At 47.6% G+C, this 14304-nt stretch overlaps 1 protein-coding gene across 7 annotated transcripts in view; it reads left to right on the top strand.

Annotated features, from left to right (window-relative positions):
• The window catches only part of FBXO16 (F-box protein 16), a 51553-nt gene extending 37317 nt beyond the window's left edge, over positions 1-14236 (top strand). For 2 of the 7 annotated variants that reach the window (XM_085574317.1, XM_085574316.1), the window contains exons 7-9: positions 920-1013; positions 8495-8702; positions 10543-14236. In XM_085574317.1, coding sequence (XP_085430443.1) covers positions 920-1013; positions 8495-8702; positions 10543-10610 — 370 coding nt within the window. In that variant the 3' untranslated portion in view covers positions 10611-14236. Of the gene's footprint in view, positions 1-919; positions 1014-8494; positions 8703-9406; positions 10487-10542 lie in introns of those variants that run through there. The other 5 variants (XM_085574321.1, XM_085574318.1, XR_014953509.1 and 2 more) reach the window with 4 other exon arrangements.
• Positions 14237-14304: the final 68 nt, after the last annotated feature.

Genomic DNA, 14304 nt, shown 5'->3' with positions numbered 1-14304 from the left:
ATTCCTGCGCTGAAAATTCCCAATTCCTGCGCTGAAAATTCCCAATTTCTTCACTGAAAATTCCCACTTCCTGCGCTGAAAATTCCCAGTTCCTGCGCTGAAAATTCCCAATTCCTGCGCTGAAAATTCCCAGTTCCTGCGCTGAAAATTCCCAATTCCTGCGCCGAAAATTCCCAGTTCCTGCGCTGAAAATTCCCACTTCCTGCGCTGAAAATTCCCAATTCCTGCGCTGAAAATTCCCAATTCCTGCGCTGAAAATTCCCAATTTCTTCACTGAAAATTCCCAATTCCTGCGCCGAAAATTCCCACTTCCTGCGCCGAAAATTCCCAGTTCCTGCGCTGAAAATTCCCAATTTTTGCGCTGAAAATTCCCAATTCCTGCGCTGAAAATTCCCACTTCCTGCGCTGAAAATTCCCAATTCCTGCACTGAAAATTCCCAATTCCTGCGCTGAAAATTCCCAATTCCTGCGCTGAAAATTCCCAATTTCTTCCGCTGAAAATTCCCAGTTCCTGTGCTGAAAATTCCCAATTCCTGCGCTGAAAATTCCCAGTTCCTGCGCTGAAAATTCCCAGTTCCTGCGCTGAAAATTCTCAATTCCTGCGCTGAAAATTCCCAATTTCTTCGCTGAAAATTCCCAATTTCTTCACTGAAAATTCCCAGTTCCTGCGCTGAAAATTCCCAATTCCTGCGCTGAAAATTCCCAATTCCTGCACTTTAAAAAAACAAACAAAAAAAAAATTATAAATCAAATTCCCACCTTCCCCTGAGCCCTGGTGGCCGATTGTGCTTTTTGGGGCGAGATAAAAAAAAAATGTGTTATCACTTTTCAGGTAGCAGCATCCCGAAGGATTTGATTTTTAGCAGCGCCGGGGCGTTAATTACGCGGAGTTAATTAAAATTATCGTTGGGCTCTGCAGGAGGAGCAGGGGAGGAGGGAACAGCCCGGACCTGAGCGGGCAGCAGGCCCGGAGCAAGAAGAGAGAAATCCGTGGATCCGCTCCGATCCAAGAGGTGAAATCCTTGGCGAGGTCTTCACGAGGAGAAAAAAATGATATAAAAATGATAATGGGAAAAAAAAAAATGTCGTTAGCGCGAGGGAAATTAGGGATGGAGTCAGAAAGATGATGGTGAGAGGAGTCGGGGGGGTGGGAATAATTGAAATGGGATTTAAATGGAATTTAAATGGAATTTAAATGAAATTTAAATGGAATTTAAATGGAATTTAAATGAAATTTAAAGGAAATTTAAATGAAATTTAAAGGAAATTTAAATGGAAATTTAAATGAAATTTAAATGAAATTTAAATGAAATTTAAAGGAAATTTAAAGGAAATTTAAAGGAAATTTAAATGGCAATTTAAAGGAAATTTAAATGAAATTTAAATGGAAATTTAAATGAAATTTAAATGAAATTTAAATTGAAATTTAAATGAAATTTAAATGAAATTTAAATGAAATTTAAATGGCAATTTAAATGGCAATTTAAATGGAAATTTAAATGAAATTTAAATGAAATTTAAAGGAAATTTAAATGAAATTTAAATGAAATTTAAATGAAATTTAAATGAAATTTGGGTTGCTACTCCTGGGGTGGCCGAGGGGATGATGCTGCAGTGGGGAGCTGGAGAAGGGTGGGGCTGGCTCTGGAGCTTTGGGGATGGGGAGATGGGGCTGCTCTGATTCTCTGGGAATCCAGCAGAGGAAAAGCTGATTATCTGGGAATCCAGCAGAGGAAAAGCTGATTCTCTGGGAATTCAGGAGAGGAAAAGCTGATTATCTGGGAATTCAGAAAAGATAAAGCTGATTATCTGGGAATTCAGCAGAGGAAAAGCTGATTATCTGGGAATTCAGCAGAGGAAAAGCTGATTATCTGGGAATCCAGAATAGAAAAAGCTGATTCTCTGGGAATTCAGCAGAGGAAAAGCTGATTTCTTGGGAATTCAGGAGAGGAAAAGCTGATTCTTTGGGAATTCAGAAAAGAAAAAGCTGATTCTCTGGGAATCCAGCAGAGAAAAAGCTGATTTCTTGGGAATCCAGAATAGAAAAAGCTGATTCTTTGGGAATTCAGTAAAGAAAAAGCTGATTATTTGGGAATTCAGCAGAGGAAAAGCTGATTATTTGGGAATTCAGAAAAGAAAAAGCTGATTCTCTGGGAATTCAGCACAGAAAAAGCTGATTATTTGGGGATCCAGGAGAGAAAAAGCTGATTCTCTGGGAATTCAGAAAATAAAAAGCTGATTCTGTGGGAATTCAGAAAAGAAAAAGCTGATTTTTTGGGAATTCAGTAAAGAAAAAGCTGATTTTTTGGGAATTCAGTAAAGAAAAAGCTGATTCTCTGGGAATTCAGCAGAGAAAAAGCTGATTATTTGGGAATTCAGCACATTAAAAGCTGATTCTTTGGGAATTCAGCAGAGAAAAATCTGATTCTTTGGAAATTCAGTAAAGAAAAAGCTGATTCTTTGGGAATCCAGAATAGAAAAAGCTGATTCTTTGGGAATTCAGCCGAGAAAAAGCTGATTCTTTGGGAATCCAGAATAGAAAAAGCTGATTCTTTGGGAATCCAGAATAGAAAAAGCTGATTCTTTGGGAATCCAGGATAGAAAAAGCTGATTTTTTGGGAATCCAGGATAGAAAAAGCTGATTTTTTGGGAATCCAGCAGATAAAAGCTGATTTTCTGGGAATTTAGGATAGAAAAAGCTGATTCTCTGGGAATCCAGCAGATAAAAGCTGATTTTTTGGGAATTTAGGATAGAAAAAGCTGATTTTTGGGAATCCAGCAGAGAAATTCAAGAAGATCTTTAGGATCCCCCCGTGCAGTCACTCCCTGCCACCACTGATCCATGTCCCCAAGTGTCACTTCCATCGGGATTTTCAACCACTGCAGCCATGGGCTGGGCAGCCATAAACGAGCACTAAAAACAAATAAAACCCAGGTTAAACCAGGCTGGCGCGTGAGAAAAAGTAAAAATAATTACAAATATAATTCTCCAGCAATAACCCAAAATTAATTTCCATTTCTTATTAAAAGTAGCGTCAAGAAACCTGAAATGAAAGGCCTTTGAAAAGGGCTCCTATTTAATCAAGCCTAAATAAAGAGGTTTAATGTGGAAATCTTTCAGCAAATGCTCAGAAGAATGGGATGAAAGAATAAACGCCCCAGGCGAGCAAACAGCGAGTTAAATTAAGATGAAACCCTCAAATTAAGAATAAACACCTAATTAAGGGGACATCCACTGGCTCCACGTTTCCCCGTGGAGAATGAGGAAAAACGGGACGGTTTGGAATTTGTTACTGAGCATGGAAATGTAAAATGTGAGCGGGCTCGCTCTTCCTTTGGAATAAATTAACGTCCAATTAGGAGAAAGGGGTAAATTACAGCGAGTGGAGTTAATTAGGTTTGGAAGGAAGGGTTCCATGTGGAGCTGTGCAGGGAATTCCTGCCCACTCCTCATCCAGGGAAAGGTTTTTGAGGACACTCCAAGGGCGTCACTCTGGACCTGGAGCTGGGATTCCTGAGCCCTTCCCGGGAAATTCCCAAGTTTTTCTGGGAAAAGGGAAAATGGCAGCAAGGCGGGGCTGGCTCTGCCTCGGTCTGCCCCGCCCTCACTGCTGCTCCCCAGTTTTCAGCCTTCCAAAAAGGATTTTTCGTCCTTAAATAATTTCATTTTGACAGGCTCAGTCGTCCCCCTCCCTGCCTGCGTCCTGAGGTGATGAGGTTGTAGGATTTGAAGGCAGGAGCGGAATTTTTTCCACGGATGTTTTGATGGGGGATCGATGTTTTCCCTAGTCAAAATTCCATTTCCAGGAGGTGGGAAGAGCTGGCAGGAAAATCCACGATTCCCAGCACACTGTGCAATGTGTATTTCTGTTTTATAAACCTTACTTGGAATGTTCTTCATTCAACACAGAAATGTTTGTTCTCTATCCTTAGCAAATAATTTCTATCAGTCAAAAAAAACCCCAAAAACCTCAAGCTGTTCTCTTCCAGAATCTGGGGGATTTTTTTGAATTATTGGGATTTTTCTCAAGGAATAAACCGGGTTAGGTTTTTTTTTTTTGCTTAATTTTTATACTAAATAAAAGTTAAACTTCATCCTTTACACTTTTGAGTCTTCGAACACTGAGCAAGACTGGGGACGTGCACAGGGGAGAATTTGGGCATTAACATATTAATTGGTGTGGAGAATTAATTAATGTGGCACCAATTTCTAATTGGGTCCCTCTGTCCTTAAGGAACCACAGCACAGCTCAAATAAAGCAGATTATGGCTTTACTTTTTAGGAATATCATTAAGGGATGTAATTTAGGCATAAAATTGACAGAATCAATATTTATTGATTGTATTCTATAGAATCAATGGAATAGAATTTGGGAATGAAATTTATAGAATGTATAGAATTTCCCAGGGCATTCCAATGTTTTCAGTCCCTCGGAAATTGCTGGGAATGATGAATTCTCTTTTGTCTTTGTCTTCTCTTCTCTCTTCCCTTTTCCCTTCCATTTTCCCTCTTCCCTCTTCCCTCTTCCCTTCCCTTCCCTTCCCTTCCCTTCCCTTCCCTTCCCTTCCCTTCCCTTCCCTTCCCTTCCCTTCCCTTCCCTTCCCTTCCCTTCCCTTCCCTTCCCTTCCCTTCCCTTCCCTTCCCTTCCCTTCCCTTCCCTTCCCTTCCCTTCCCTTCCCTTCCCTTCCCTTCCCTTCCCTTCCCTTCCCTTCCCTTCCCTTCCCTTCCCTTCCCTTCCCTTCCCTTCCCTTCCCTTCCCTTCCCTTCCCTTCCCTTCCCTTCCCTTCCCTTCCCTTCCCTTCCCTTCCCTTCCCTTCCCTTCCCTTCCCTTCCCCTCTGTTTCCCCTTTCCTCTTTTCTTTCCCTTACTTTTTCCATCCTTCCTTTTCCCTTTTCTGTTCCCTTCCTGGAACTTCCCTTCTTGGAATTTCCCTTCTGTTTCCCCTTTCCCCTTTCCTTTTCTCCCTTTCCTTTTCCCTCCTTCCTTTTCCCTTTTCCCTTCCCTTCACTTCCCTTCTCAAAACATCCTCTCCCCTTTCCCCTTTCCTCTCCCTTTCCCCCTTTCCCCTTTCCCTTTCCCTTCCCCATTCCCATTCCCCATTCCCCATTCCCCATTCCCATTCCCATTCCCCATTCCCCATTCCCCATTCCCATTCCCATTCCCCATTCCCCATTCCCCATTCCCATTCCCATTCCCATTCCCATTCCCCATTCCCCATCCCCATTCCCATTCCCATTCCCCATTCCCCATTCCCCATTCCCCATTCCCCATTCCCCATTCCCATTCCCATTCCCATTCCCATTCCCCATTCCCCATTCCCATTCCCCATTCCCATTCCCATTCCCCATTCCCCATTCCCCATTCCCATTCCCCATTCCCATTCCCCATTCCCCATTCCCCATTCCCCATTCCCATTCCCCATTCCCCATTCCCATTCCCATTCCCCATTCCCCATTCCCCATTCCCATTCCCCATTCCCCATTCCCATTCCCATTCCCCATTCCCCATTCCCATTCCCATTCCCCATTCCCCATTCCCATTCCCATTCCCCATTCCCCATTCCCCATTCCCATTCCCCATTCCCATTCCCATTCCCCATTCCCCATTCCCATTCCCATTCCCATTCCCCATTCCCCATTCCCATTCCCCATTCCCCATTCCCCATTCCCCATTCCCCATTCCCATTCCCATTCCCATTCCCCATTCCCCATTCCCCAATCCCATTCCCCATTCCCCTCTCCCATTCCCCATTCCCATTCCCCATTCCCCATTCCCATTCCCATTCCCCATTCCCATTCCCCATTCCCCATTCCCATTCCCATTCCCATTCCCATTCCCCATTCCCCATTCCCCATTCCCCATTCCCCTTTCCCCATTCCCCATTCCCCATTCCCCATTCCCCATTCCCCCATTCCCCATTCCCCATTCCCATTCCCCATTCCCCATTCCCCATTCCCATTCCCCATTCCCCATTCCCCATTCCCCCATTCCCCATTCCCCATTCCCATTCCCCATTCCCATTCCCCATTCCCATTCCCCATTCCCCATTCCCCATTCCCCATTCCCATTCCCCATTCCCCATTCCCATTTCCCCATTCCCCATTCCCATTCCCCATTCCCATTCCCCATTCCCCATTCCCCATTCCCCATTCCCCATTCCCCCATTCCCCATTCCCCATTCCCATTCCCCATTCCCCCATTCCCCATTCCCCACATCCCATTCCCCATTCCCCTCTCCCATTCCCCATTCCCCATTCCCATTCCCATTCCCCATTCCCCATTCCCATTCCCATTCCCATTCCCCATTCCCCATTCCCATTCCCATTCCCCATTCACATTCCCATTCCCATTCCCCATTCCCCATTCCCCATCCCCCATTCCCATTCCCCATTCCCATTCCCCATTCCCCATTCCCATTCCCCATTCCCCTCTCCCATTCCCCATTCCCCATTCCCCATTCCCATTCCCCATTCCCCATTCCCCATTCCCCATTCCCATTCCCCATTCCCCATTCCCCTCTCCCATTCCCCATTCCCATTCCCCATTCCCCATTCCCCATCCCCCATTCCCATTCCCCATTCCCATTCCCCATTCCCCATCCCCCATTCCCATTCCCCATTCCCATTCCCCATTCCCCATTCCCCATTCCCCATTCCCCATTCCCCATTCCCATTCCCCATTCCCCATTCCCCATTCCCCATTCCCCATTCCCCCATTCCCCATTCCCCATTCCCCCATTCCCCATTCCCCATTCCCCATTCCCCATTCCCCATTCCCATTCCCCTTTCCCCATTCCCCATTCCCCATTCCCCATTCCCCCATTCCCCATTCCCATTCCCCTTTCCCCATTCCCATTCCCCATTCCCCCATTCCCCATTCCCATTCCCCATTCCCCATTCCCCATTCCCCCATTCCCCATTCCCATTCCCCATTCCCCATTCCCCTCTCCCATTCCCCTTTCCCCATTCCCCATTCCCCATTCCCCATTCCCCATTCCCATTCCCATTCCCCCATTCCCCATTCCCCATTCCCATTCCCCATTCCCCATTCCCCATTCCCATTCCCCATTCCCCATTCCCCATTCCCCATTCCCATTCCCCATTCCCCCATTCCCCATTCCCATTCCCCATTCCCCATTCCCCATTCCCCTCTCCCATTCCCCTTTCCCCATTCCCCATTCCCCATTCCCCATTCCCCATTCCCATTCCCATTCCCCATTCCCCATTCCCCTCTCCCATTCCCCATTCCCCATTCCCATTCCCCATTCCCCATTCCCCATTCCCCATTCCCATTCCCCATTCCCATTCCCATTCCCATTCCCATTCCCCATTCCCCATCCCCCATTCCCATTCCCCATTCCCCATTCCCATTCCCCATTCCCCATCCCCCATTCCCATTCCCCATTCCCCATTCCCATTCCCCATTCCCCATTCCCCCATTCCCCATTCCCCATTCCCCCATTCCCCATTCCCCATTCCCATTCCCCATTCCCCATTCCCCATTCCCCATTCCCATTCCCCATTCCCCATTCCCCTCTCCCATTCCCCTTTCCCCATTCCCCATTCCCCATTCCCATTCCCCCATTCCCCATTCCCCATTCCCCTTTCCCCATTCCCATTCCCCATTCCCATTCCCCATTCCCCATTCCCCATTCCCCATTCCCCATTCCCCTCTCCCATTCCCCATTCCCCATTCCCATTCCCCATTCCCCATTCCCCATTCCCCATTCCCATTCCCCATTCCCATTCCCATTCCCATTCCCCATTCCCATTCCCATTCCCATTCCCATTCCCCATTCCCCATCCCCCATTCCCATTCCCCATTCCCCTCTCCCATTCCCCTTTCCCCATTCCCCATTCCCCTTTCCCATTCCCCATTCCCCATTCCCCATTCCCCATTCCCCATTCCCCATTCCCCATTCCCCATTCCCCCATTCCCCATTCCCCATTCCCCCATTCCCCATTCCCCATTCCCCATTCCCCATTCCCCATTCCCCATTCCCCCATTCCCCATTCCCCATTCCCATTCCCCATTCCCCATTCCCATTCCCATTCCCCATTCCCCATTCCCATTCCCCATTCCCCATTCCCATTCCCATTCCCCATTCCCCATTCCCCATTCCCCATTCCCCTTTCCCCATTCCCCATTCCCATTCCCCATTCCCCATTCCCCATTCCCATTCCCCATTCCCATTCCCATTCCCCATTCCCCATTCCCCATTCCCATTCCCCATTCCCCATCCCCATTCCCATTCCCATTCCCCATTCCCCATTCCCCATTCCCCATTCCCCATTCCCCATTCCCCATTCCCAATTCCCATTCCCCATTCCCCATTCCCCATTCCCCATTCCCCATTCCCATTCCCCATTCCCCTTTCCCCATTCCCCTTTCCCCATTCCCCATTCCCCATTCCCCATTCCCCATTCCCCATTCCCCATTCCCATTCCCCATTTTCCCCATTCCCCACATCCCATTCCCCATTCCCATTCCCAGTTTTCCCTCCCTGCGGATCCCGAGCCCATCCCAAATCCCCCGTCCCGTCCCATCTGGGCCCGACCTCTCCGACCCAGGGCCGTTCCCGCCCCGGCGCTGTCCCGGAGCTCCGGCCGGATCTCCGGGATGCGCCCGGGCCCCGTCCGAGCGCCGGCGCCGCGGCCCGGAGCAGCCGGAGATGCCACCAGGGCAGACACCGCGTCCCCACGTGAGTGTCCCGTCCGGAGACAGCGCCCGCGCCACGCAATCCTGGAATCCTGGAGTGGTTTGGCTGGGAAGCCACCGTCAATCCCATCCAGTTCCACCCTCGCCATCTTCCACCGCCCCGGGCTGCTCCAAGCCCTGTCCAGCCTTTCCCTGGACACTCCCAGGGATCCAGGGGCAGCCACAGCTCCTCTGGGAATTCCCTTTCCAAATCCCAGCCAGGAATTCCTTCCCAAATCTCTTCTTTTCCGCTTCCACGGCCATTCCCTGTGTCCTGTCCCTCCATCCTCATCCCAAGTCCCTCTCCAGCTCTCCTGGAGCAGGGGTGGAGGACAAGGAAGCGCTCTGGGTGCTGAGGACCCAGGGAACCCAGAGTTCCCAAAAACGAGGAGGCAGAGCGACAGGATCCCAAACAATCCGACGCCGTTTCCATGGGGTTGGCTCTGGAAGCTCTTCCCGGTGCATCCCGAGGCTTCCCAGGGTCAGGAGCTGCCGGGAAAGCCTTTTTGGGTTCTCTGGGGTGTCCTGGTGCTTCACCCGGGGTTCCTCACCCGGAGTCTGTGACTCCTGGTGGGTTTTTTGTGCAAAATGCAGAGGGAGCAAAGAAAAGGAGGATTTTCATGGAATGCTGTTGGGATTTTAGGAAAGACACCGGGGCGCAGTGATGGGAGATCCTACAGGTGAATAATTCTTGGCGATCCCATCCAGACAGGAGATGATGGAGCACGTGGAGACCTCCGGGATCCCTTTGGATCTCCCAAACTTTGCCTTCTCAGCAGATCCATGGGTTCATGTCCACGAGGAGGATCCCCAAATCCTTGTGAGGAGAGAACAGATCCAAGAAATAGATCAGGGAAGCTCTGGAATGCTTGGATTGGACTGGATTAGGGATTGGATTTAAATCGATTTTAGGAAGATTTCCTTTGCTGGAAGGGCTGCCCCGGGGTGGAGTCCCCATGTCCGGAAGGATTTAAAATCCCTGTGGATGTGGCACTTGGGGACACGGACTCGTGGTGGCCGTGGCAGTGATGGACTCCACGGTCTTGGAGAACTTTTCCGACCTTAACAATTCCATGAGGAAAACACAAGCAGGAAGCAGAACATCAACACATCCCGGCCATAAAAGCACCGGGATCAGGCTGGAAAATCCCGTTCCCTCATGGGGTTGAAGCCCAACGAGGTTTCCATAAAACAGGCCCCTGATCCTGGAATCCCGGATAAAGTTGGGAATGGGGAGAAGGTGTTGGAGTCTCTCTGAGCTGTTCCATGGGGAGAATTCCAGTGCTGTCAGAGAGGATGTGGGAGAACTGGGAATTCCTGCAGGGATGGGACATCCCAAGCTGCATTCAGGGAAATTAAAAACTGTGGAAGGGGAAGGGGTTAGGAGGGGAAGAATCAACCCACACCACTGCTGAGGAAAGGATCCCTGAGGGGTTGCACCTGGATTCGGGGCAGTTCTGCAAGGAAAAACTGAGTTTTGGGGTTTTTTTGTGTCAGAGAGACACAAATTCTCTTGTAATTCCTTCAGCGACCTCTCCCAGGCCTCTGTGAGCTCCGCCAGGCTCTTCCCAAATCAAACATCCCAAGTTTGGACGGGCTTTTTTTTTTTCCAGCTGGGATTTGCCAGCTTGTCAGGAGGAGACAGAAAAAGGGAAAATGTTCTGATCGATGATTATTTTTCCCTCTAACGAGATCCCGAGCAGGAATAATTTGGAAAGGTATTTGAGGTATTAAACTAAAATCCCAAGGAGTGGCTGAGCGCTTCAATACTTTTAGAACCCGAATGCTCGGAGTTAATCCGAATTTTCCGAGTCTGGTTTTTATCTTTTGTTCCTCTCATGCAGCACCTCCTCCGTTTGAGGCTCAACCCTGGCACGTTCCTTCATCCGACCACGGATCCGACACGGAGTAAGGGAGGATCCACAGCATCCTTCATCCAAGCAGAACATTTGGGAAAACGACAGGGAAGTTTTGGGATCTGAAGCTGTTTTCCTGTGGCTGCTGCTACTTTGCTTTTCCCTCTGGGTACACACGGAATTTCCGGAGCTCTGACCATGGAGAAGCTTCCTTAGATCCTTGCCGGAGCTGCTGGATCTCGCGGGAGGTCGCCCGCGGATCGTTTGGACATCCTGGAGCACATCCCATGGAAAAACCTGGAGACAGAATTCCTTTCTCACGTTAAATCAATTCCATCTTCTCCCTTGTGACAGCGAGAAGGAAATCAAATCCAACACTCTGGATTTGCACGCGGATCCACGAGGAGCTGGGATTGAAGAGATTGGGAATCCCGCGCTCGCTCTTACCTCTCTCTTTCATTCCTGCAGTTTGGGAAATTCCCAAAAAACACAACAAAGAGCAGTTTTTGAGGATGAGGGGATTGAAAGCACTGGAATTCACCCCAGAGATCTGGGACGAAACGGAACCTTTTCCACGCATTGGGAAAAATCACGGCAGGAACCCTCAGCATTGATGGGCAAAAAATCACATTTCAGAGGAAATTCCAACCTCCAGCCACCAATCGCAGAACTCTGAAAGATGGAAAAGACCTTTGAGAGCCCCAAATCCACGCCCACCTTCCTTCAAACCACGTCCACGGGTTTTCCGGGCGCTCCCAGGAACGGGGATTCCATTCAGTGAGATGAAGATTCCATCTTTTCCATGAGGAAATTGCTCCTGATGTCCGACCTCATCCTCCCCTGGTGCAGCTCGAGGACGTTTCTGTGTGGATGAGGAGGAAACTTCTGAGCATCCAAATCATTGATTTTACAACTCGGCGCCTCTCCCAGATTTTGGGGTTTTTTTCCTGGTTTTCCTCGGTGCTTGGAAGGATGAGTTCATCCCAACCAACCCAAAGGCCTAAAACCCGACAAATCGGAGCTGCCAACTCCCAAAAAAATCATCCAGGAGCTTGCAGGTGGGAATTATCTCCTGCATCCTCAGATCTATTAATTACGCAGGAGAGAGACGGATGGATTTTGATGAAGAAAGTGAAATTTTGAGAATTTAAAGCGAGGTGGAACAAAGCACCATTCCCTGGAATTGCAGATCTCTCCTCACCCGCCCTGTTTTGTTTTTTTTTACATAGGAAACCAAATTAAACCGATTGCTCCATGGGTTCTTAAATCCAAAATTTTTTTATTTGTTTTGTTTCCATTAGGCAGCAGTCGAGGTCAGAGCCACGTTCCAAAGATGGAAATTGTGTCCGTGGTTTATCTTTCCCCATCAATTCCCTGGAATTCTACAATTCCCAGGATCTGAGTGGTCTCGGACAGGCTCTGTGCCTTGACTGCATTCTAAATGCTTCACTGCACATTTTAAAGCTTAAACCTTCTCTGATTTACACATTTTTTTTTGGTACTTATTTTTTGTACTTTATTAAAAAAAAATAAAGTTATTAAGAGAAGATTGAAGCTTTAAAATGATGCTGTAAAATAATAAACAGAACTGCCCGGGAGCGTGTCGAGCCAAGTCGATTATCCTCGGAATACCAACAGAGCTGCAGGAATTAATCAGAATAAAATCAGATGTACTTATGCTGTCTGTAAACACATTTTACAACATTCCCGAGGTCAGGAAATGGGCTGGAATCTGAAATGGGGAAGAAAAATAAAAAAGTGTGTTTTTTGTTGATGGGGGCAGCAGGTGGGAGGGTTTTTGGGAATACCCGGCTCCCAAAATTGAATTTTCTTGATGATTCCGAGCTAAAGAAGCAGAAAATTTGGGGGAAGAAAAAAAAAATAATATTAAGATAAAAAGGTGCTGTAATCAGTGGATGAAGCTGATAAGGAGCAGGGGAGGAGTTTTTAGTCCTCACTCAGGAATTTTTAGGGAATTTGGGAACAAGACCCCAAGGAAAAATCGGATTTAACTGGAGAATAGCAGGAGCTCATTAGTGAGAACTTCAGAAATTGTCCTTTTTTAGTTGTTTTTTTCCTCCCAGAATCGGTGTTTTTAGGGAGGCACAAGGATATTGGGAATATTTGAGTGAGGAGCTGTTTTTAGGGAGGCACAAGGATATTGGGAATATTTGAATGAGGATTTGTTTTTAGGGAGGCACAAATATATTGGGAATATTTGAAATCCATCACCTTGTGCCTGCTGGAGGATGATTTAAACCCCATTTCAACTTGTTCCAATTCAAGTCCATTCCAACACAAACCATGCCAGCATTCTGGGATTCTCTCCAGGCTGAAGCTCCTTTCCAACGTGAAGGAATCTTCGTACAAAATCTAAACTTAAATAATGATTTTATAAAGAAATAAACCCTCCAGAATCCAGGGCTTTACCAGGTTGCCACCAGGGAGGAGATCTGGGAGCTGGTGGCACCAAAAAGGTCCTGGCAAACAGCAACAACCTGGCTGAAGCTCCTTTCTCTGTGAGAAACATAAATTTCTGTACAAAATCTAAACTAAATTAATGACTTTCCCAAGAAATAAATCCTCCAGAATCCAGGGATTGGCCAGGGAGGGGATTTGGGAGCTGGTGGCACCAAGAAGGTCTTGGCAAACAGCAACAACCTGGCTGAAGCTCCTTTCTCTGTGAGAAATAGAAATATCTGCATGAAATCTAAACTAAGTTAATGATTTTCCCAAGAAATAAATCCTCCAGAATCCAGGGATTGACCAGGGAGGGGATTTGGGAGCTGGTGGCACCAAGAAGGTCTTGGCCAACAGCAACAACCTGGCTGAAGCTCCTTCCCCACGTGAAGCCATTTTTGTATGAAATCTATTCTTCCCCACATGAAGAAATCTCTATACAAAATCTAAAATTAATTAATGATTTTCCCAAGGAATAAAAACCTCCAGAATCCAGGGATTGACCAGGATGCCACCAGGGAGGAGATTTGGGAGCTGGTGGCACCAAGAAGGTCTTGGCAAACAGCAACAACCTGGCTGAAGCTCCTTTCTCTGTGAGAAATAGAAATATCTGCATGAAATCTAAACTAAATTAATGATTTTCCCAAGATATAAACCCTCCAAAATCCAGGGATTGACCAGGATGCCACCAGGGAGGAGATCTGGGAGCTGGTGGCACCAAAAAGGTCCTGGCAAACAGCAACAACCAAACAGTTTCCAATTCCCCAACCAAGATCTGAGAAAATCCCTGTCTCCAGAGCTCATGTGAGTTTTAGAAGTGGCTGGATGTTCCCAGATGAACGCCGAGATGATTTTATAGGATTGATGCAGAATTTGGGATGTAAGAGAATCCAGCAGACCTCTTCCAGCCTTCTGCTTTAAGCAGGGTCAGATCTAGGATCATCGCAGGATGCTGAAGGCTTTAGGGCTTCCAAATCCTCCCAAAGAGGAGAAGGCACAATTACTGTGAGGGATATTGTGACATTTTGGGAATCACGGAAAATTCTGAGCCAGAAGAATCATTAAATCCAACTCTAGCCCTGCACAGACACCCCAAAAATCCCTCCCTGATAAAATAATCCCGTAGCCTTGGGAATGTCACCATTCCCTGGGGATCCTGGTCAGTACCCGACCCTTTAGTGAAGAACCTTTTCCCAATAAATAAAGTTTTTCTCAATATCCAGCTGCCCCTCGGCTGGGCTGGGTTTGCTTCCAGGGACCCCCTCAGCATCTTCACCCTTCAAACAGCGC

Source organism: Lonchura striata, chromosome 3, assembly GCF_050655825.1.
Source record: "Lonchura striata isolate lonStrDom1 chromosome 3, ASM5065582v1, whole genome shotgun sequence".
Lineage (NCBI taxonomy): Eukaryota > Metazoa > Chordata > Aves > Passeriformes > Estrildidae > Lonchura > Lonchura striata.
The sequence above is the reverse complement of the archived record's forward strand: the minus strand, read 5'-3'. Positions and strand labels throughout refer to the sequence as shown.